The sequence below is a fragment of the Dermacentor silvarum genome, chromosome 11 (genome assembly GCF_013339745.2).
Source record: "Dermacentor silvarum isolate Dsil-2018 chromosome 11, BIME_Dsil_1.4, whole genome shotgun sequence".
In the NCBI taxonomy this organism is placed as follows: Eukaryota; Metazoa; Arthropoda; class Arachnida; order Ixodida; family Ixodidae; genus Dermacentor; species Dermacentor silvarum.
In genome coordinates this window covers 19,026,254-19,050,863 of record NC_051164.1, presented here as the reverse complement: position 1 = coordinate 19,050,863, position 24,610 = coordinate 19,026,254, and the positions used below count along the sequence as shown (strand labels likewise).

The 24,610-nt window shown below is 45.0% G+C and overlaps 1 protein-coding gene and 1 pseudogene across 1 annotated transcript in view; both read right to left on the bottom strand.

Moving 5' to 3' along the window:
* The window catches only part of LOC119433595 (3-ketoacyl-CoA thiolase, mitochondrial), a 41,641-nt gene extending 17,345 nt beyond the window's left edge, over window positions 1–24,296 (bottom strand). Inside the window, exons 1-5 of the mRNA XM_037700850.2 lie at window positions 24,077–24,296; window positions 11,034–11,200; window positions 9,842–9,973; window positions 5,960–6,076; window positions 1,222–1,369 (exon numbers count right to left, since the gene is read on the bottom strand). Coding sequence (XP_037556778.1) covers window positions 1,222–1,369; window positions 5,960–6,076; window positions 9,842–9,973; window positions 11,034–11,200; window positions 24,077–24,095 — 583 coding nt within the window. The 5' untranslated portion in view covers window positions 24,096–24,296. The remainder of the gene's footprint in view (window positions 1–1,221; window positions 1,370–5,959; window positions 6,077–9,841; window positions 9,974–11,033; window positions 11,201–24,076) is intronic.
* Window positions 18,189–19,807, bottom strand: LOC125941520 (histone-lysine N-methyltransferase SETMAR-like; annotated as a pseudogene).
* Window positions 24,297–24,610: the final 314 nt, after the last annotated feature.

The window sequence follows — 24,610 nt, the reverse complement described above, 5'->3', positions numbered from 1 at the left end:
CCGACGACGTCCCCGCCCCGAAGTTGTACACGTAGTACGGATGAAGCCGTACTACACCCGCGAGTGAAGTGCACCTTTCAAACCCTTCGCCGTCCTACGCAGTGTTGTGTGGTTATCCTCAGTTTTCTGTGACCACATTTGCCATTAGAGCTGTCTTGCCCCTTATGAACTTTATTCTACCCAGCCGACCGGGACGGTCGCTTTTGGAAAGGGAGAAATGACGCGAGATAGGCTGGCACCTGCGGCCGCCGGCCGCTGGAACGAGAACGACGAAGTGTGTTCTGAAGCGCGCGCTCTCTGAGTGTCAGCCTATGTTGCAAAGAACATCGTTTTTCCAAGGTCTCGATTGCTATCTTCGTGACAATATGTGGACTCATCTTTCAAAACAACTCACAAGAGGATGCCTTGTGCGTTTCATGACGCTTCTAGTGCATCGTAGTTTCAATTGTCCCTCTACATGCTATCTTCGAGAGTGTCTCCTTTTCTCCACAGATGCTGACAGCTGCATGTACATCGCCGCAATGCGAAAGTCAGCAATTTGTAAAAGTTTGTTATTTTGTTTGTGCTTTTTGTTTGTACTTTCCTCACACTTATTTTTTTGTATGTTTGCTTCGACCTTGCTTTTTAGCACATAAATCTTTTATTATGGCCTGTCTCTATGTCCCCGTAGTGCCGTGTGTGCTGTTCAGACATGATGTACTATGGAGAAGCCACCGTGGCGGGCGGAGACAGCAGACGATAATCCCCTCTGGCACGCAAGGGATGCTGGGTAGCTACACATCCGGTTGCGCGGTCTGCAACAGCAACCCCTTGCCATACCTTTGCTCTAGGTGCAGGGCTTGTGTTCCAATTGCGGATTTGGAGGCATCGCTGCATGCCGTAGTGGCGTGCTCGCTCGTGGAGTCGGTTGCCCACTCCGACTCTGCCACTGGAATTCGACATTAGTCGTGCAGCAGCCCAAGTGCACACATCATTATACGTTTAATTTCTAAGATGAGTGCAGCACAGGTACTTGGGGAAGAAGGAATAGTCGAGACAGAGCGCTCAGTCTCCCAATCCATCTCCCATTCGCATTTCAAGTTTTAATGCTGCTATCTTTCACCAACCCAAAAGCATTCTTCTACAGTACACGTGTTCGGGTACAATACAGTACAAAGGCACAGTACAGTGAAGGGCACACACAAACAACTTTGGTGAAAAATTACGTCGCTGTACGCATACCTTCGGCCCATCGCTTCTGAGACCGCAGCGCGAAATTGTCCACATCCTGACGGCTGATCTTGTACTTGTCAGCCAAGTTTTCGGCGGTGATTGCCATGGGCAACTTGCAATACATGTCCGTCAGTGTGGCCAGCAAGGAGCATTCCATCTGTGCCGACAAAAACATAACAGGTTGTCAGGCTCGACTGGCACCAAGAGCACGTACAATCTCTTTGAAATTAAAAAAAAAAATTAAAAATTAAATTATGGGGTTTTACGTGCCAAAACTATGATCTGATTATGAGGCACGCCGTAGTGGGGGACTCCGGAAATTTGGACCACCTGGGGTTCTTCGAAATGAAAGGAAGCCACTTGGAATGCCAGTGTTTATCCAGGTACCATCTGTAACGTGCCGCATCTGTGCAACTCCTGTTATGAAAAATATTGGGAGGGTGAGGACTGTCCTTCTTTCCAGAGCTTTCGAACACAGTGTAGATATGGCGGTGGGCTAACTGGGCAGCAGAGCTTAACCCTTTCAGATGCCACTTTATCTTCTTGATTGAAAACTTACTTTCACCCCATTTCTTGCATCATCAGAATAATAGCAAATGTGTACAGCTGCAGAAAAGATTAAGAATTTTCAATTCTGTAGTGAGTTTTGTCAAGTTTAGAGAATGTGGACTCCATCCGAAAACTCACTACAGGAACATCAAATATGAGAGCATCAACTATTATGTGTATCGAAAAACTTGCAAAACATTAATCCAGCCGCTTGAAAATTATGCCTGGCGCATGACATTGTGAAAAACAATGAAAGAAGTGAACCCGCTAGATGCAACGACATACTGACACCAAGAAAGAACACCCAACCATCTAACTTCCCACTCATTTTACTGAAACATTTTGCACATGTTCTCCAAAATTGCAGCACAATTCCAATCATAAGCGTTTCAAGATATATGCGACCCATTTTAAATACTATTACTTTCATCACTGCGTTTTCCATTGATGCACTATCTTGGTGTACACAATTGTGTGCACAGCGTCTGAAAGGTTTAACACCATTAACTACCAACTTTCATATTGTTCCTCTACGTGGCTTTCCACTTTGACAGAAAAAGCGCGGCATGACAGGGCTGTACCTTGACTGGTGCGGTCACCAAGCTGGACTGGTGCGGTGACCACGGTGACTACTGAGCAAAAGCTTTGCGATTTGATTTGGGAGCTCTCGGCACCTACTCAGAAGTGCTGGACTGAAGAGTCATTTTTCAAACTACTTATTGCAGGAATAAATGAGGGGCATTACTGAAACGCGGTGATCACTTCAGCCGAGGAGCAGCAGTGCTCCGCACTCCGTGGAGTGCCAGGAAGCATATATGAACACAGGCGAGATGTACTAGTGTGTGATCTGTGGCTGCATTCTGTAACAGTTCACTTTGGAACTGGTTCGCTTTAGCTGTTATGTCACTTGGAGAAAAAGTGGAATGTTGCGGCGCAAGAGAGGTCAATCAACGTGCGGCGATCTGCCAGGAGTTATCTTTTGTTTGTACTTTAGGACGATATAGTAATTGAAGGATGTGGCTCGTACGACAAAAAATATTGCTTTGTAAAAATTTCTTGCGCACCTAATTTCCAGTAATGGCTGCGAGCTTGTACTGCGGACAGCTGCTGGTGGTCTAAAGTTACGTTGAGTTGTTTTATTTTTTTGTCGCTACGTAATGCACCATAAGTTAAGCAACCAAGGTGGTTCTCTTTGTTTGGGTGCAGGCCGTGGCTCTAATAGGATTCCATTCACATGAATTTCACGTGACTGGATTCCATTCACGTGAATTTCCCAAAACAAGGGCTTAGTGGGCTGTGTTGTTTAGGAACTTATCCTCAGATGCACAGCAGGAGATTCTGATTGATTGAGCATATGTCTAAAGGAAAGTATTTGGCGCCCATATATGCCTGAAAGGACAGCTTTAGTGCCGGTTTTAGGCACCCATAACAGCAATTTTTAGTGCTAAAACATATGCTCTCTAGTGATGATACTCAAGGAAACAAATGCAATATAAGTAACTTAGCTAGCCTTGTAAATAATTCACCAGTTCAATTTACATGTAACCCTGAAAAGCTAAAGTTAGACAGATGCAGAACTAGAGAACACAGATGTTAAGATCTAAATTACCAACCACACTAAACGAACTTGACTAATGCAGTGACATTTAGTATATATTAATACAGAAAGAATCAACAAATAGTTCAGCTTATTTTTTAAATAAATCAAGCGAGTAATTGTGCTACGTGCTATGTTACATTATACTGCCAGTTTCTCGTATCTTCTTTTTTTTCTGTAATGAACGAGAAGAAAGGGAACCAAGGTGCCCAATTGTACTAATCATGTCATAGGAAGCCAACAAACAGACAGCAAGGACATCATAGGGGAAATAACTTGTACTCACTAATTGAATTAAAGAAATGAAAAAGTGGATGAAAAAACAACTTGCCGCAGGTGGGGAACGATCCCACATTTTGCATTAGATCACGTACTAGTGATGCCTGCGGCAGAAATGATGTTACACATCCACCGCCAAGGTTTGTGAGTGGTGGCACTGGCTAACACTTCCAGGGTTAATTCTAGTAGTAAAAACATAAATAACCCAGAAAGTAGATGGGAAAATGGCGCTGCGGTAGTTCAATGGCAAGAGCAATGCATGCGTAATGCGAAGACGTTGGATCATTCCCCACCTGTGGCAAGTTGTTTTTATTGCGATAGCAATTATATGGTACTCCAAGCAGATTTCTGCCGTCGGCATCAGCGTCGCTGTGAGGTTCCGTCCAACGGCGATGAAATCGTCGCCGCGTGCCGTATGCTGTATGTGCGAGTGAAAGCGCGTGAGGGATGCGCACTTTCACAGGGAGCGAACGCAAGGCGGAGAGCAAACGCGACTTCTTTCGTTGCGTGAAAGGCCATGGGGGGACGGGAGGGAGGGAGGGGAGGCGACGTTGAGCTGCAGCACCAAATGCGTATTCATATAAAAACATTGCGAGGCGAGAAGGTGGTGAATACTTCCGACACTGCTCGACAAGTTTCCCGTTCTGATCTCGTAGAAAACCTCCGGGCCACCCCCAGAGGCACCGGCAACAGTCACCAACGCCGCACGCATTCGGTGCGAACGCGGGAAAAACGCCAACGGCGTCGACAACAGTTCTGCACGTTGCTGGTGCATGTCCAAGTTTATGCAGCTGATAAAACTACTTTTCTTACTCCGTATTGCTCTCTACTAATTTGCTATCGCAATTGATGCTTCAACTTTCGGGTGAAATAGCGACATTTTTTTCATCCACTTTAATTTCCATTAATTTATCATTTCTTTCATTCAATTAGTGAGTACAAGTTATTTCCTCTATGTTGTCCTTGGTGTCTATGTTTGTTGACTTCTTATGATATTCTTTATCTGTAGGCTTTTTTACTGTAGCTTAGTGCTGCGATCAACCACATATTGTTTTCTCTTTGCATAACTTTTTTTGTTACTATCAGTTATGTATGCTGTGTAGTATGCCGTGTCGTACCATGTATATTGTACTTGTAATTTCATTTCGAGTGAGTTCTTGCTACTGGTTTTTATGGCTTCCACTGAAGGAGACCAGGCCAGTCAAGCTGCTTTAAGCTTTTTGCCCCCAGTTTTCTCGTATAAGATATTTTCATGCATCATACAAATTAAAAAAAAAAGAAAGAAAGAGAGAAAAAAAAGAGGAAAGAAGAATGCAAAATTTGCAAGAGTTGCCATTGAGCTGATGAAAGTTGACACTTGCTGTTTTGCTTCGTGTTATGCAAGCTATGACAGATGGCCTGGTATACACAAGAGTGATCCTGTGCATGAGAAGCACAATGCAAAACCTTTCTGTAAAAGTGAAACGAAGATGTACAGATGAACAGTGCAAGGATGGTCATGTATACTGTAGAAATCTCAGTAAATGGAAACAGCCTCAATGGAAATGCCACCTAAAGAAACAACAGCCTCTAAATCTGTTGGATTTGCATTTGGAAAACGGAAAAAAATGCTTTTGTTAATTAGAACCAAATTTGTGCAACTCTGTAAGCGGAACCACAGAAGCAAGTGCTAAGGAACTTTTTTTTTCAGAAAGGCAGGATCTGAAATATATTTTTTATGACACCCATCTCTTATCCAGAAAGCCCTCCTTAAAAAGCGGCGATAACCTGGACAGCTTCGCGGCACCGCCACTTGCCTCCACAGACAACCAAAATAAGGACAACTGAAATTTCAGGTGCTAACAGCGTGCCCTTCTATAATTTGGACTTGCCCTGCACGACCGAAAGTTATTTGGCTACAGACTGGAGCAGTAAGAGCTATGTTTTTTGCTTTGATATGTTGTCGGCGCCTCTTTGAAACTAGCGAAGCATAGTCAAATGCAGCAGCTGTTGAGAGTGCCTGAACCACGGGACAAACTAGCTGCTACATTCCCTTCTTTATGCTTAACATATCCAGCAGTGCTCGGAGGGTGGACGACATCTCTCTTACTAACGGAACTCCTGTTAATCGGAACATATTTCTCCGGCCCATTGAGGTTTCCTTTAAAGAGATTCTAGTGCATGTGCATAACTCACAATTTTTTTGTAAAACGCGTTATCCGACTTGTAAAATTCGAGTAAAAATCTGTGGCCCCTAGGAGTCTGAATTACCGTGAGTCAACTGCACTTTGCCAACTTCACTAATTATAATTAACGAATCTGGAAGCGTGACGGAATTCTTACCTCAGGCTGCAGTCCAAACTTGATACCAAACCTGGCATCCCTGACGATGAAGGGACTCAAGCTCATGTTTTCACTCCCAAAGGTCAGCGCAATCTCTGCATTTCCAAGGAGGATGTCCTGCGTGAAAGGAGGCCAAGCTAAAGCTTCTGCCAAGCCATTGCGCATAAAAAGCACTGGGAAGCAAAATGTAATGCAGCCGTCCCATCTTGTGTTTCTCTTGTATTACGTCACCATGTCGACGAAATGCCATGAACTGGATACAACTGCTGCCATATTTATAACTTGAAAAATGAAGACACATCTATATCAGCTTAACTTCAACAAACACAGGCTTTAAAGGGACTGACAAACGATAGTTAAGGACCTAGTTTTTTATGGCGCAATGCAAAGCTCACCCTCGGTAGTGTTTGCACCTGCAGAAGTTACTTCCAAACACTGAGAAGTAACAATGCTGCCAATAGCCCGCCTCACAAATCGTGAAAGCCGCCCATTGTTCTGCTTTCACAGGAGTGAGTGAAACTGTGGTTAACCCACCTACATTCTGACCTTTTCAACCACTTTTGAAAATAAGAAGCTGGTACTGTAAGTTTGTGTTGTTGTAAAGACCTGTCTTATATTTGTACCGCGTTTTTCCCCCAAGTACAAGCCTACACCATGACTGGCTGGCCCCCGTCGTCGTTATTCAGTCAATTGACGAGCCAAGCCAACTCATCGAAAACGAAGGTGAAGGCAGCGGCACTTTTCTGCTCACTACAAACGAAGGCTTACCTGCACATTGTAAGTTAGAAAAAACTTATAATAGAAAGAATGTTACTGCATTTCAATATTAATAAAAAGACCAGGAACCGCATACACTGATAGAAGGTCACGTGATAGACCTATTATGCATCCATATTTTTGCTACAGGGGGCACCTAAAGTTCCAGACATTTCGTGATGAATTAAAAATATAAATCCCCGTTCCATGAGAAAAACATGGCTCATTTTAACCAATACGATAGGCAATCTTTACATCAGCAGGGTTATCTCAATTCATCTTCTGAGCGGTTGTCTGCTCCTTTAAGAGGAAAACATGAAAAGCTTTGGGAGGAAGATGCACAAGGCTATTCTTTGAATCAGCGCGGAAAACGATGGCAACACAAAAAAAGGAAGGACACCTCTTTGTGTTTCTGTTATCTTCCGTGCTGATTCAAACAATGCATCAATTCCAACTCGCCTGGCTTTCCACCTGACTGCATAAGGCTAACACACTCAAGGCACCTACCAGAAACCTCTGGTGTGATTGGCTGCAAAAATAAACACAGACCACACAAGGAAACATGAACTGCGCTCGTGTTGTCCATGTTTCCTTGTGTGTTCTCTGTTTGGTTGTGCAGTCAATGATGTCAACATAAACGCACCAACTTGCTCTCCAAGATGTCCCAGAGACTGAAGTCTCCAGCACTATCCACATAAGCAAAAAGGCACTTAAGGCAACTTTGGTGTAAGTACGATGATGACAGTATTCGTGTCTGAAGGTTGAATGTACATCACCACGGAGGCTCTAAGAGAAACCAAAGTGGAAGGCTGCGGATCATCTTTGAAAGGCTGCCATATCAACCTCCCGGTAAATAATATTTTGTGATTGCATGAAGCAATCGAGGGGTGGCTGGCACGCGTGTCACCATACTTTATTATTCTATGCACCTCTGCTATTTCACTTGTTAATCTTTCGTTGTGCCTGTAGGTAACTTAGTGTAAGTGTTACAGCACCTAGTGAAACATTTTTGGTTGAGAAATTGTGCCATCTGATGAAAAATCTCTTGATATAGGATTTTGATTACAAGTCATGTATGCACAGGCGTGGGTGGAAAGGAGTGACATTGTGGTGTATATAAGCTGCTGTTTACATGCAATAAATTCAGTTAATAGTCAGCAGATGTCCCTTGCCCAGAAGTGGTGCTCTAAAGGATTTAAGACCGATGACTTAATTCGCACAAGGTGCATTATAAAACCTTTTTGCAGGAAAATATTCATAACGAGGTGCCCTTTAATACCAGGCGCACATGCCTGTTAACCCGTGCACCTTAATTCATAAAAATCCCGCAGATATGACAAGGTGAGGGGGGGATGGGATTACAAGCATTCTTTATGATTTTCCCTGAGCACACACCTTTTGCAGGATAGATAAGGCCTTACTAATTATTTAACTTCAGACACAGCACACAGACCACCTACAGAATGGTTTTAGATCTTGACTTTTTCAGTAGAACTGTTGTTGCCAATTTCACCTGCTTCATGATCTTGTCTGAACAAACTTGTTCAAAGCAAGTACCGCTCTAGCATATGGAGCCTTGCACTGTCCCAAGAGGGTGGTGCAATGGTGTAGCGGAACGTCTTTACGACAAGAAAATATTATTAGGACACAGTGCTGCAGAGGTTTACCCGATGCACAAAAGCGACACTAATGACGAAGCGCTTCTAACCACTGTTTCTTTTTTCATAAGAACAGAAGGGAAGTGGATACATGCACAAAAATGCCCACATGCAGAGAACTATGCACAGAAAATGAAAAAAATTCACTGATGATGACAACACTCCCTAATGCAAAATTTGAGCGCAGTTGTATACGTGCTTTCATTTCGCGTTATATTGGCTGGCGTGGACAATCTGTTTCGTGCGGCACGTTGCAAACGGAACGAAGTGTGGGTGTGATTCACAGCAGCTGCAGCCGACAGACCTCCCAGACGTCGCATGCTACTCTGGTGCCATCTCGTAGCCATCGTCGCTGTACTACGCTTTTCATCTCACCCTTTCGCCATACCCGCCTCTGTTTTCCGCCTCATGGTTCCACTGCACCCCTATTTCTCCGCTTTCCTCCTCGCATCTTTCATCCCCCGTAGCGCTCCGCATTCACTCTTTCATCCTTTTCTGTAATCGTTGCCTCGGTTACACTGATGTTTGCCGCAGGAACGGGAGCCTAAGAGCTGCGCTCTAAAACTTAGAAGGCGCGAAACAATGTTTGAAGGATTGTGGAACGTGAAATATGATTTACACATTTGACCTTATCGGTTAACACTTCACCTTGACTTCCACTTTTGTAACCAACTAACTATATGTACGTGTATACCTGGTTTACGAAATGCTAAACCAGTTGTTACAAGCGCTTCCTCAATCATACTCGTGTTCCTATCATGCACCTAGTAAACGTATGCAGTGTTGGATCCCAATAATGCTACTCCAACTAGTGCCAATGCAAGCCTTAATCAACAAAAAACTAGGCAGGAACTTACTACAAGTATTCTATAGCATACTTAGATGGTGACAATTGACATGTCTCGACAGCTGAGTGCGTGCGTGTTGCAGGCGACCTTGCACACTCATTTCTCGAAGTGACGTGTCCATACTTTAAATCTTTTACAAACTTGCGAATTTGTGCACACTGTGACGCGTTCGCATAAGCTCAACACACCTGGAGTTTTCCGTTAGATACCTCCAAAGTCGGTTAATTCCACCTATAATGCTATAAAGGAACGTGTGACCAATGGTAAGATCAAACCTCTGCCTTCTAGCACAGCCACCATATGCTCTAACCATTAGGCCATGACCGCATGCATGCTTCTCTCGTGCAAAAGTCAGTTACCTCTTTGAGATGTTTGGGCACATGCATCATGTGTCAGTTTCTTGCATTCTTTCCTCGTGACAGCTAGCACTTTGAGACACTGGGTTACACTGCACTGCCTTTGGGATAAGCCCAAATTCTTTTGCGAGAGGGATACTTAGGAAGTGGGTAACGTCCGCCTATAATGCTATCGCATTAAAACATACAGCTGCTTGGTTCTAATGAAACCAAGATTGGCTTTGGAGCCTTGTTTGAGAGGGGCTTGCTGAAACAGCGTTTTACCTGCACGCCACTCACGGCTGCCTGGAAGCCAGAGCCGCAGAGCCGGTTGACATTGAGCGACGGTGTTTTCTGCGGCAGACCGCAGTGCAGGGCCACGTGCCTTGAGCAATACGGAGTGTCTTTCGCAGCAACCTAAACGGAATAATAACAGAGAAAGCGGGAAAACGAAAAATCATAGATTTATTATGGGCTGGTTACAATCAGCTTGCCATTTCCTGCAGGCCCATCTTCGTTATGAGAAAGCTATACCTCGGAATCTCCTACTTAAACACACAAGAACAGAAAAATTGTTTTGCTCAACATCCACTGCAACAAGGTCTGTTACATTTAAAAGAAAGAGTTAAGGTCGGCCATCTTTCATTCAAATTGGTTTAACTATTGCATGAGAAAAATTCTGCATTTTACATTTTGCATTTGAAGAGGGGAATTGAAGTTGGCTCCGAGATAAAACTTTAAAGGCATCCACACAACTGAAAATGTGAATTTATAGCAAAGAACCAGGACAACATAAAAGAACTGCAGCTTGACTAAGCTCAAATCGCGACAAGGAGCAGCAGGATCTAGCATTCTGAGCACTCATTAGCATACTATGTGTAGGGGTGTTCAAATGCTCAAAAACTTTAAACAGGAAATCAGACAGCACGTCATTCAATTCGAAAGGCCTACTTGAAAAAACATTCAGAACTTTGAACAGTGGCTGTTCATGTCAGTGCTCAGATTAAGTAATTGCTATTTAAAAATTCACACCTTTTTTTTTTTTTTTGAACAGATATGATGACATGAGGGTGATTGACAAGCAAATATGAAGCAAACAGGCATTGCCTTCCTGCCAAATATGCTTTCACTAGGAGCAAAATCAAGAAAATAGACACCCGACCTCCACTGCCCCAAACACAACAAATTCCTACGTTAGCCTGCTATTACGCAGCAGTGTATGTTTCACAGGGGTGTGCAATCTCGTAGTGTACGTTATGGCATTGATATTCTGCAGAAAACGGGTGGCGGGCAATCTCACGGCAATGGGCAACAAAGATACAATATATCCAAGGTCGATGGAAAGGGTTCGGCTGCATTTCCCTCTAAATCCCATGTCAAGTCCTCGCCTAGATGCATTCGAAGCCAAATGCGAGTTTAAACTGTGCTCTTGCACCGAGCAACCTTGTCGTGGGGAGCATACTCGACCATAACTTACTTGATTTACGATGCCGCCAACGCAGACATCCACGTTCTCGGGCTTCACTCCTGCGCTCTCCAGAGCGGCCTTCCCAGCGACCACAGCCATCTGTGTTGGTGTGTGATCCTTCAACTTGCCTCCCATGGCACCGAACGGTGTGCGCTTGGCACCCACAATGTACACTCCTGAAATAAAGAAAATTCGGAGAAAGTTCAACCTTGCCAGGTTCACACAAACCACACGCGTGTCCTTTTAATTTGTTCAGCATTCTTTAGGAACTGCATCCAGTCTGTGGTATGTCTGTTATCTGTATGTCTGTCTGCATCTAACTTCTTTCACACCAACTTGGGTCACCAACTTGGTCTATGTTCTGATGGGATGCCAATCTTGGGCCAACTTTGGTCACTGGGTATGCGACATTGGATTTGTGTCGCTCTTGAATGAGAAAAAAAAAAAAATCCTTACAAATTTTTTCAGTGCTGGGCAGAATCAAACCTGTGTCGTACACATACAGACAATCTTGCCTGAATGTATATTAACACATGCACCTGGTGCAAACATCGCAGTGGTGCCACCAGATGGCACAGCGTGTCCAGAGGAGCCAGGCTCCATACGTGCCTCATACATGACGTGCTTTGGCAGTAGCAATATGGTGTGTTGCTGCATTGCTTTAATGCTACTCATGCTATTGTTGACATGCACTGTGAGGTGGGTTCTGCCAAAATGTTTACAGCGTAAGCTGTTATGGGCTCATTCCGATAGCCGTTTCGGTTCGCGATGGTGTCTGCCGCCGCCGCCGCTGGTGACCGTAACCGCTATCGCCGGAAATGCGAAAAAAGTACCCGGTTCCCGCCGGGTTAGAACCCGTGCTCGCTGCGTGGGAGCCAGATACTCTACCACTGAGCCACGCAAATGCTTCATATCGGAGAAATGCCCTATAAACGATACCTAGGCAGGTGCAGACGACCTGAGCCTCCGCCAGTATGGTGGCGCCATCTAGGTAAGTCGCCTGCAAACGCAGCGTGCGCAGGTGACGAGGTGCAATTCAGATGAGGCGCGCAATCAACGCGATGTCGAGTTGTCCGAGCCTCCGCCAGTATGGTGGCGCTACCTAGTTAAGGTGCCTGCAAATGCAGCGTGCCTGACATGTAAGTTGCATATAGCAATTGCCTGCTGTATGTAACTGGACCTGGTTCACTCAGGCATGGTAGGTGACTTTGTCACCAGCCCGTTTTGAAGATTTCAATAAACAATCATGATGATCATCATTATCATCATCAACAACAACGTACCGTGCCACGGGTCAAGGGATGTGAGATGTGCGCCACATATTTTGGATACCTCTTCGGTACACGTTATGGCCGTCTCCTCGCAATGTACAAATCGCTGCTGAAGAAGCGAATCATAGAGCTTCGTGCGCGACTACAACCAGGCTTGATCGGGCTCAGCAGACTGCTGTGCAGAGAGCATTACAAGCCGCAGCTCGCCATCGACGCCGGGCGGACAGTTCAGATCGTTCTCGTCAAAATGAGGTGAAGACACTTTGCCGCAAAGATCCTGTTGTGCGTGGTGCCAAAATTGGAGCTACTCTTGAGCCGCTCCACCAGCTTACGCTGCGACTGTGCTGCGTGTCCGCGCAGGCCTGTGACTTTTTCGCAGCTTCAGTACAACAGATTCGACATCGCATCACATGGTGGCAGGAGCAGAGAGAGAAAGCCATGAGAACATGGCTCACACAGATGTGTGCTCCCCCTGCTGGCCACAATCATGCAGTGCTTGTAACGTTTTCGCATTCACGTGCACCAACATCAAGTGAATGCCATTGCACAGCAAAAATTCACGAAGCTTGTCCAGCAATATTTTTTGAATGCACCTTACAAAAGCAAAGTCATCACATGAGCAAAAGTATGTTTTTTAAGCTTCAGCACAACTTATTTGGCAATAAATCACATTACACCAGGAGCACAGCAAAAAAGCAACAGAAATGTGCTGCACAGAGTTGTGTGAGACAAATTGACACAATGCTTGTGACATGTTCACATTTACATGAAACCGCTGCAAATGAAAATAATGCCAGGTACAAGCAAATTACAACAAAGACCATTTCATTATTGTTTTCTAACAATGTTTTTGAATGCACCTCGCACGAGTGCTGTCATCGGCAATCAAATGTTGCCACATCATTGTTCCAACAGTGCTTGAACTTGCACTACTCTTTCACAATGAAAGAACGCTTGCCATGCTCCATCAATAACAGTGCCGAGCCTTGGCATCAGCATGGTATCAGAGATTCATTAATGAAACCTCCACTAGCCACAACATTGGAAAGGTGGTACTTTCCTTTGCCATCAGATGACGCCATTCCCTCAAGAAGTCAGTTAAAGAAATCGAGCCAGCCTGATGTGTGTGATGAATAGAGCGTGAAGAGCAAAGATCTTGACATGGATAAAGTAAAAAGGTATGTTCATGCCATTTTTTACGTTTCTTAGGAATAATTCATGCACAGATAAATGCGGAATTTAAACGATAACAGCAGATTTAGGCACAATCAGGGTAGTCCCATGTCTTTCATTTGGTAACTTAGAACAGCACAAGGATTTTGTCTGGGAGCATCCTCGGTTGCTTTTTTTTTTTCTCTTTGTGACAACACAGATAACAGTGTTCCAACGGCATGACCCATAAAGATGCAAGTGATATGCAAAGAGTGCAGGAGAGTGGTTATGCTAGATCATGTAAATGTGAATAATGTTCAAGAAGAGAATGAGGCAGTAGCTGTACACATGTGCGCCTTTAACTGCATGACTTTACCACACACAGGGAATGAGTGCATAATGCGTGTTGAGGCTGTGGAGGGCGATCTGCACTGAAACAAGCTCATAAAGGAAGCCAAAACAAGCAGACGCCAAGCTCGCCGAAGCTGCCACTGTGCTCCACGCTAGTAAATGAGCTGGTGTGGAATGTCTCGTCGAGACATGCATGTACATAGCTGTTGCTGAGGGCACTGGAAAAGACTTACGTGGAAGTGCCGACACAGATGGCAAGCAGCAGTAGCAGCAAAGAGCAGACGCAGCAGCAGAGCATCGACAGAATATTGAACATGGTGAAAGGAGGAGAGAAGGACTGGGAAGGAAAAGAAGGGTGAAATGTCAGAGGCAGTGATAACAGCTGGTGATGCAAACATGTATAAGAAGGCAGCATTATAAAGGATATTGCCTCCTTTACTAGATGCCTGCAGAATGGCTTGAGCTCCTAGCACAACGGGCCTGCCCTCAGTTGTGAACGAGTGTCACGAGGTGGTGTTTGTGACCGACACTATCATCATGAGTGGTGGGGGGTGCCGACGGCTCGTGACCCAGCGCATGGTGTTTACGTGGTTGGTACTACCGTGAAACCACGGTCAGCACAATCCTTTGGGTGCACTTTTTAAAGGTTGGTTCTCTGGCCCTAGAATAGCTGTCACCTGTAATGCCTGCAAACATACGCTGAGCTATGACTGAGGTTAATAGCCTTCAAAATCGGCGTGCATGTGTGGTGAAGATTTCAGAAGCTACGCGAGGTAGCGCCCTGTGGTTCCGCCAGCCACATGTGGCACTCGCGATCGGCCCTGGTGGAAAGGAGGAACGGGAAAAAGTTTGGCAGCTGGTTTGTCGCTTATGTGGCAGGCATCTAGTAAAGGAGGCAATGGAAAGGGTGACGGGGGATCACTGTGTGCTAAATGAAGCTCTACCTGAACAGACAACTGGAACTATCATCATGTGGAAGCAAAAACGAAAACTGCCTGAGCCAACTATAGGTCAGAACCCTGCCAAAAATGATGTATTGAAGTATATAAATAATTCATAGTGAGGCATGAACAGTCACTGCTAGCGTTTCTTCAATAACATGCGGCCTTAGTGTTCCCAGCCTAAAGGTTAAAAATATTTTCATTGTTCTTGCTCAATGTTGTTGCAGCTGATGCCATCTAGTGCACGAGTCACTACCTGTGGAACTTGTAGTGGCATCTAGTGGAAGCGGTGCAAAATTATTCCCGCAGGCAGGGTGTGGTTGCTGAACTGAAAGCATGCAACTTTCGGCTTCAAATAGAACACGTCAGAGAGACACAATACAGGATGTGGATATGCGATTCCTCATTTGGCTGTCTCGCTTGCCGTGCCTGGCTAAAACACTTGTACTATGTACTGTCATGGACAACTGAAATACGAACAAGCTGGGGCTAACCGGAATTCATTCATTAGATTTTTTTTTTCTTTCGCTGATATGCATAATATCAGCACGAGTAAGGTTTGTATGCTTAGTGAGCAGCCTATACCATCTTTGGTGACTAGATGAGCAATGGAGCAAGATGGCACTCTCGAGTATTACTTGCAAAAGTCGTTTTACCTTGCAATTCTTGTTTGTGTTTCATTTATGTATGACGCAGTCGAGAGTCCGAAGGAATACCGTCTGGTGATGAGGATACATACTGAAGGATGAATAAAACACTTGCCAAAATCGGGAAAAAAATAAACTAAGATTGACGTTTCGAGACCCCTACAGGCCCCTTGTTCCTGCCCACAGGGGCCTCGAAATGCCAACCTTTAATATTTCTTTCCTCCGATTTTGGCGAGTGTTTGTTTATTCTTGCTTCAGTATTTATTTGTCAGTACAACACGAAACAGTGGTGAGGGAGGCCAATAAAGATGAGGCAGGAAGGAAAACATGACCGTGCGCTTTGGCAGCACACTGTGGTAGGTGTGCGTTGCAAACCAGAAATGCAGAACTGCACAGTTCTGTACTGTTGCGAAAGCCGAGGTTCGAGCGGCCACGAAGGTTCCATGTATGGTGCCGTGCCAGGTGCCGAGAGGAGGAGATATCCAGGGAGATTAGAAAACTGTTTTATATACAAAATGTACATTATTTTACAAGAAGGGCTCCATGATATTGGAGCCGTCAACATGCTAACATCTTTGCATGTTGTAGCGTTTAAATCTCCGAGCGTTCTACATGGTCGAGCATCTTCTACATGGTCAAGCGTTCCCTCACAACACTCAAGTCCCGCTGTTTTATCCCTTTCGTTTCCCTCTTTCACTCGACGAGGGAATACACTTTAGTTCGTTTAGCCAATGGCAGTCTTTGATCAGGTGGCCATATCCTGCACGTGATGTGTCGTCGTTTCCCGCCGGGCTCCGCCTCCAATCTTGCTAGGTCGCCCCCGAACACAGGCAGCGGTTGACACCTTGGGAACCGAACGTTGATGTCGTTCCCCCGGGATTGCCAGACACTGGCCCCTTTCAAGATTCCATAGCGGTCAGTCATAGCGGTAGTTCCATAGCGGTCAGTTCGTGGAACCAGGGAGGGCGGTGGCTATCTCGAAAGGGCGCCAGGTTGGCGCGTCGTGGTTCGGGCGGCACTGGTAATTCATGGAACCGCACCAAAGGGGCGACGCTGCCGTTTAGCGATGCATGAGGTAGCCTGGAGACCAACTGCTAATCCCTCAGTCCCAGGTGACAATTCTCGGCCGCGAGAAAGGGGCGCCAGGTTGGTGCGTCTGGGTCGGCGCCGGCCTCCTTTGTCCCGAAGGACCGCCAGACACAATAGTACAGACAGGGTACCCGAGAGATTGTGGAGGCGCAAAGATAGCACATGTACCAGAAGAATGCATTAGCATCCTGTCATTATCGCTGTCAAACAAGGAAGTGAGATATCTAGAGATAGAGTGAAACAATGTTTACTGAACATGCATGCTTGACAAAGTGTGGCTCTCTTCTACATTGTGGCTTAGTTGGTATGGTAAAGAGAAAGAGCATTTTTATTTTTCTGTTTTCTTTGGCCGGTCATTTCCTTTTCCTTTGCATTTCCATATGTGTATGTGTGCACATGTGACCAATAAAGTTAGTTGGAAGTTAGCGCTTGTCCAGGCCACTAGTCCTGCGTTCAATTGTGCGTATACAAAGTCAATGGAGCACCAACTAGCCCAAGCTTGTGCGCTACTGAAAGTATGACCCTGTTTGTGTCCAGTCAAATTTTCTTTTATATTCTTTTTATTCTTTTACACCATTATTGGTTTATGTTCTACATGGTGCAGGAACAAGGAAAGTCATCTAACGTCCTCTGTTAAGCGTAAAATCTATTCTTTTCTTTCTTCATAAAATCTATATTACCAACCGTGTCCTCAAAGTCCGAGTTATATCCCAACCATGTTATTTATCATCGGGCATAGGCCACATATATAAAGCCCACATTCCTTACTGCTGCACAAGTTACTGCTTCGACACCATTTTATGGAGAACTATTACAGAACGTTCCCCCATCCATCACCAGCATAGAAGACCCAACTTCCTTCAATGAACCTGCCACAGTGGCTATGGCTATCTGCGGCTGAGCCTGAGGTCCTGGGTATGATTCCCAGCTGTGCTGGTCCCATTTTGATGGGGGTGGAATGCAGAAATGCTTTGAATGCATGTTAAAGGACTACAGGCAATCAATATTGATCACTTTTATTTCTGACCATGAGTGTACACATGAACCACAAAAAGAAACAATGACATCGTATTTGAACTAAAGGTTAATTAGTATAGTAATTGGTTTGCTCAGCTATCCATGACAAATTGCTATGGGGTTTGTCTTAGTTTCCCCCACTTAAATCAGCATTCCGAGTTATAAAACTCAGTGCATCAAAAATGGTACGTTGGCGTTAGTGAATTCTAACCGCACAATTTAACTTTTTTCGAGACAGCTCTTAAAAGCAGCTAAATGAAAGTATTTCTACTGTGAATTGTTTTTTCATCTTGAACTTATGTATGATATTTTTGTTTTCATTTGTACCTTTAGGAAAAATTTGACAACATACTCACCCACTCTATATGGCCACCTTGGCCCCAAAGGTGTTGGAATAAATAATAAATAATAAAATTTTCTATTTGACTTGGACTCGTACAACACTCGCTTTGAATATAAAACATTTTTTGGCTCCTAAAGGACCCCAATTTGGCAACGGGCCCCAATTTATTTTCTTCGACACATGCAATACTACCTCACAGTCAATTCAATAGGGCAGCTTGTAAATATGCAAGGAACGAAACATACTAAGCCCAGTTGCTAGTTATCTTTATAATGGGAGCCTGAACTAGCCAGTGGACCATGTGAATGGGCCTTTTTTTTGGACACCATGCAGACTCCAACAATTGCAGTAACCCCTCATATTTGGCTACAATATGAGGCTACCTTTGGCCGAAGAAAAGAAACCTGGCATAACTGGAGCGTTGGAAACCTAATCACCCTCAAAGTAGTCTCCTTGGAACTCCACACTTCTCCCAGCGGTGCTGCCATTGTTGGAAGCATTCCGAGAAGGCCTCTTTCGGAATGGAGTTTAGCGCAGCTGTCGTTGCAGCTATAATGTCCTCTCTTGTCTGAAATCGCACTCCTTTCAATGGCCTCTTGATCTTGGGAAACAGCCAGAAGTCGCAGGGGGCCATATCAGGAGAGTAAGGATCCTGTTGAACTACAGGAGCCTGGTTTTTCGCTAAAAAAGTCTGAATCAAACGCGACGAATGTGCAGGAGCATTGTCGTGATGGATGCGCCAATTTCTTGTTGACCACAACTCCGGTCTCTTGCACCACACAGCATCACGTAGGCGATGGAGGATATCCCTGTAGTACTCTTTGGTGATTGTTTGACCCTGTGGTGTGTACTCGTGGTGTACCACACCGCGGGAGTCAAAGAAAGCAGTCAGCATCACTTTGACGTTGCTGCGCACTTGGTGGGCCTTCTTTGGTCTTGGTGACGTGGAATGCTTCCACTGTGACGACTGGGATTTGGTTTCCGGGTCCTACCTGTACACCCAAGACTCGTCACCAGTGATTATGGTGTTCATGAAGTCGGGGCCACTGTTTGTGGAATCCAGCATGTCCTGTGAGACTTCAACACGAAGTTGCTTTTGCTCCACCATGAGCAGCTTCGGCACGAATTTCGCCGCAACTCTCTTCAAGGTCAAATCTTTGATCATAATGGAATGCGCAGAAAAAGTGGTGTTGCCCACATCTTCCACAATTTCTCAGATAGTCACACGACGGTCCCGCATCACCACAGTGTTCACTTCGGCAATGACCTGGTCATTTCGGCATGTTGATGGCCCACCGGAGCGTGGCTCGCTCTCCACCGATGTGCGGCCGTCTTTAAACCAGTTGTACCACTTCTTAATCTGCATGCTGCTCATAGCATCGTCACCGAAAGCCGTCTGAACGTTCCGAATAGTTTCCACTTGGCTGTCGCCCAGTTTCTGGCAAAATTTGTTGCAGTAGTGCTGCTCCAGTGGCTCCGTCATTTTCTCTGCAATAAAACAACCGACAAGAGCACTGTGCACTACCTCACACAAACGCTGCGTCCCAGCGAACTGACGGTATCGGCAGGCGGGAAAAAATTCGCACATGCGCACGAAGGTTCAAGGTCGGCCGATGCAAGTGCGATTGTTTCATATCCATCAGGTGTTCCCAAAAGAAAAATATGGTCGGATACTTTTCTAAAACACCTCGTATGTGCTTCCCAAATAGCATTACGTAACAAGATTTTTAAGTAAGGAACACAGAAAGCGATACTGCTTGGAGCAAGAGCAATGACTTTAATGCCTGGATAAGATACTGACAATTGCTGGCGGGGTTCAGCATACCAAAGCGACACCTTAGGCAATCGGAGACCATAATAGAGCATCACAGACTAATTTTGACTACCTGCAGTTTTTTAACCCTGTGACTACTGTCCTTTTTTTTTTTCGAGCGCTACACAGCCCCTACCAGGTTTTTCTCTCACATGCTGGTTTAGAGCATATTTCATGCAAGATAGCAGCTGGCTCTTCGTCATCGCTCTCTCCCAATTCATAATCAGGTAATAAATTCCATCATCTGTCAAGGCGTCTGTCGTCACTCTCTTTTAATTTATAATTCATAAAAAGTTCGTGGATTCCGTTGTCTGTCAATGCTAGGAAGAGACCTGCCACACTGGCTTGCCATGGCAGCCCTGCTGCACCTCAGACCCTGCTGGGCTTTCTTTTTTTTTTCTTCTTTTTAAAGCAATAGCGTTTTCTGTCCCATTCAGAGAATTTTGATTTTGTCCCTTTTTAACCCTCTAACCGCATCTGCAAGCCTCTCGTTGCATGAGAGACATTGAGAGGGGGTTGCGGAATGTGAAGAGGGTGTTGCAGATCGAAAAAAAGTGAAAAAAGGAAAGTGTGGTGGAGGAAGTTGGAGGTGGTGAGAGGAAGAAATCGTGGGTGTGCATGGCTGAGCTGACAGGGTGGTGCCACATAAACAATTTGCAAAGCGAACAGGTGTGACTGGGGCGGGATGATGAAAGAAGGCGCCTTGTTCGTGTGTGTTCTGTCGTGCTTGTCACATGCTGCTGTTTTCAAGATTCTGTTCGAGTTGCGCATCTGTTGCACCCTAATGCGCCACCTGCTTTCCAGACGAGTCGTGCACTTGTACTTGGTTTGCCCTGGATGTGGATTATATAAAAATGCATCCTTAGGAAATGTTCTTAGTCCTGCCAAGATACAAGAAGTTCACGCAGAAACAGCTTGTCATAGTTATGCTTCTAAGAAGGCTGAAACCTAAGAAGTGGGGAGAAGAACCTGAAGCATATGCGCAGAACGAAAGAAAGGTCTTCTACGCTGCAGACGTGAACGTTATCATGATCATCAAGCAGCAATAAGTGAAGATGAGAAAGACAGAATGCAGCAGTCTCGTCGTCAATGTCACGCTTCTATGACTTTGCAACAAAGAGAATATTGTTGCCGCAAGGAACGGCCATGACCATGCTCTAGAACAGGTTTCTACAGCGTGTGCAGGTCACTACTTTAGCAAGGATTTCCCCGAGAAGTCTTTCGGAGTTGTGCTCGATACCACGCTCACCCAGTCAGTGAGTGTGGTGTTGTAGAGGTGGTCCGTGGGAGGACAGCAATCTCACTGAAGAGGGAGGGGCATTGTGGGAACTGCGGTGACTCCATCCAGATCCCTTCTTAGGAAAATGGCAGCAGCACGATGAGGAAGGAGATTGTGACGCACATGTAGCCCAGACAGCTAGCCGAGGCTCGAATCCAGGAGTCCCCAAGACATACTGCCAGTCGATGCAAATTAAACTAAAGGGCCCTCCAAAGTTGCTCGAGTGTTCTGTCAAGGATGTCTGAAAGTTGTCTTCTTCCCTGTATACTGTAATTCAATGTTCGATGGTGCTAGCTGCTTCACCTGTTGCTAGGTTTTGCCCCATATAAGTCTGACCACCCGCTTCATCAAAGATCAATGGTGTTTTCCACTGGTCGACCTCGAACAGCCACCGAAATTCTAGAGTGAGTGCTCGGATTTCACCGCCAGATCTGCCAGTAGAGAGCAAAAATGCAATCATTTTTGCTGTTCGCTGGCATATGTGGGTGGGGGATTGTATGAAAAGTTTTTGCACACATGTCACACAAGCTGGTGCCAGAAACCCATGGCCAACTTCTGCTTCGTATGTTTTCATGGCAACCAAAGTTGCCAGCGGGCACCAATAAACATGAAGACGGAAGTGATGTATGCTTCTCGTCCTATTTCTACCCGAAGCTATGCTTTGGGGGCGGAGCAAGTGAGAGTAATCAGGCACAGAGCGAATTGAACTGAAATGACAAGTGTTAAGCATGACCATGCTCCAAACTGACCAGTGAAATCTGGATTTGCTGCTGCAGAGAAAGAAATGCTGCTCCACATCGACCAATGAAAAACACCCTTAGAGGCCATTTGGCATCGAGCTGAAGCTGAGCCTGAGCTATGTCGTGCATGCCTCATCACATCTCTGGTATTTCAACATTCTGAAACTGAAATATTTGAAAGGAGGCCTCGTATTACACTTTTAGCTAAAATGTACACATTTGTAAGTGTACTTCTATGGTCTCCTTTGTATTTGCATGGGCTTCCTTTTGCCAGTTCTGTCTAACTCACTTGAGTAGGCTGAGTGTTACTACAAACAACCACTTCACTAAAGGCTCTGCCATATTTGATGATACGTTCAGTGTGCTGCCATCAGTCAGCAATGGTGAAAGAATCGTTTTCCTTTTCTCGTAATGCATGCAGCCAAAGAATAAATTGTGTGTGTGCTTTCAGCCTGTGAATAAATTATTTTTATGTAAAAATATGCTATGATCTGGCCGCCCAATAGCATTTATACATTTAATTACTGTATAACTATGAGGATTTATTAAAAATGCAAATAGTTTCATTCTATCCCATTGATTTTCTTACAATGGAATCTGCAACACCTGCAGGTAAAATTCTGTAACATTGCCAATTTTATTACATTTCATTTATTTATCCTAAGGGCCTGATTAGAGGCAATAGAAGGTGGGGCATAATGAAAATAAATGAGAATAAAAGGCAATAAGATAAGTGCATATATGACAAAACAGAACAAGCCAGACAAACAACAATGCATGCATCCATTGCTGAAGGGATCCCGCTCTGCCGTCAACAGACAGCTTTGACTCCGTGTCAAGGGGCTTGGCAGGAGGACATTTACTGATATGCGCATGTCTCATGCATTCGAATAGCACTGCCAGTTGTCAATCCACAGCATGTCATACTTCTACATATTGCTAGGGCCAAACAAGAGAAGGCTCTGTCTGGAGTCAATCCAGGTAGCTTACCCTGTTGCCCACTGTTAATTAAAAGTGTCCAGTTATCAGCGACCCTTTTGCAGTGTTTTATTTTTAGTCCTTGCATTGTCATTTTGATTGTAACAGGTATACAGCAGTTGGAAAGACGTCAACCCTCTGTCAAGTCCTTTGACCGTGAGCAGACGGCACTAACAGGTGCACCAACCAGAAGGATCATAACGAATACTTCTGTCAGCTGCTTCCACATTACACATTAAGCACTATGGGCAGAGAAAAGTGAAATGGGCTGTATCCTCCGAAATGTGGTTCTATAAGCTTCAATTACAAAGGTTTTGCCTCGCATTAACCCACAACCACAACTCGACCGATGGTAAATGGCATTAATCTCTCCACAACTTGACAGAGGCTGTGCACAAGTTCCAGAGATGCCACCAAGTGGGTTAGACACATTTACTGTTCCCAGAAAGATGAGCACATTAGCCAAATTTTGGGTACAAGGTACAAAGCTGTCACCATTATTTCTGCCACATACTCAATGGGAACTAAGACACAACAAAATGTGATTCACTGAAAATTAACTGTCTCCACGCAATGATGTGGCAACCGTCATGAGTACCCACTGAAAGATTTTGCCTTGTTAGGTAGCAGTCAACTCTGTAATGATGATACGAGGCCTCAATTCCTCAAACAAGCAATAAATCGTGAAACATAGTATCATTTTAACGTAAGAAAATTCAAAGCGCGCGCCAAATGGATCAATGCTGATGGCTTGTTTTCGACCCAAAATGCCAACGTGCGACAAGAATGGGGGGTTGTGATCATTTAATATCACTGATGCGCCGGTCAATTAGTTGGAGGCACACCCCAATCGTCGTGCCGAAAGTTTTAGAAGACAGTTCTTTTCCTCACACTTTCTATAATGACTCATATGGGCGCTCAGCAGATAGCCGTGTGATCACAAGGCACTGCAAATGAGTTTTGCGCTGGACACATTTAGAGTAGAGGAGGACGTACAAAAGTGCAAAGCTTTCTGCTGCAAAAAAAAAAAAATAAAAAAAAATCACGACGATCCATGAAGGTTCATATATGCATATGCCACCATGCAGTCAAATGCGACATATCCCTTCCGAACGAGTATTCCATACAAAGGAAAGCATTCCGCTTTTTACTGTTCAATGAGGAAAAGCGTGCGATGTAACGGCGACAGCCTTTGGCAAAAACCGCGACGTCCTTCGGCGTTCACTAGCTGCCTCTCAAGCAATCTATCTTATCGCTTCGCATCCGGGTCAACTCTATACAGTGTGTAGTACAAAGATATGCTAGATATGCTCGATAATTTAACGTAACTGTGACGCGACATCACTATCACAAAGTGAAATTTAGCGATTTCTAAGCGATGCAAGCTGATGCATGCAGTACGGGCAGGGAAAAGGAAGCTTGGAAGTTTACCTCGTAGTAGCGATGTCATCTTGTTGCAGCAAGGTTTCGTCAAACAGCTAATTAGACGCTCTCGTCCAAATCGGATGCTTGCCCTAGGAAAAGCTGTGTTTGCCTTGAAGCACCGTCGCTGCTGCTGCACAGTGCACTCAGTGGGTTGGGTCGCCGACTCTGCGCCCCACGAACTTGTTTACGCTTATAGAGGAAACGAAAGTAAGCTGTTCGCAACGACCGCTAGACAAATGCGCAAAGCTTTGAAGGAATGAAGAATAGAGGGGCTTTATGATAGATGGATGGATGGATGAATAAATGGATGGATGCTATGAGCGTCCCTGATACGGTATGGTGGGTTGCGCCACCAAGATCTTGTTATTATTTTGCCTAATGTCCTACCTTTATTTTTGAGAAACACACAAATACAAAGAATTCCAGGCATCAACCTTTTCCATCCATTACTGGGAACGCTGTTTCTGTACGTCTCCGTTCTTTGTGGTCTCCCTACTTTTCTGCGACCAAACCTCCAACCACCTCTTAGGCTCTTACTAA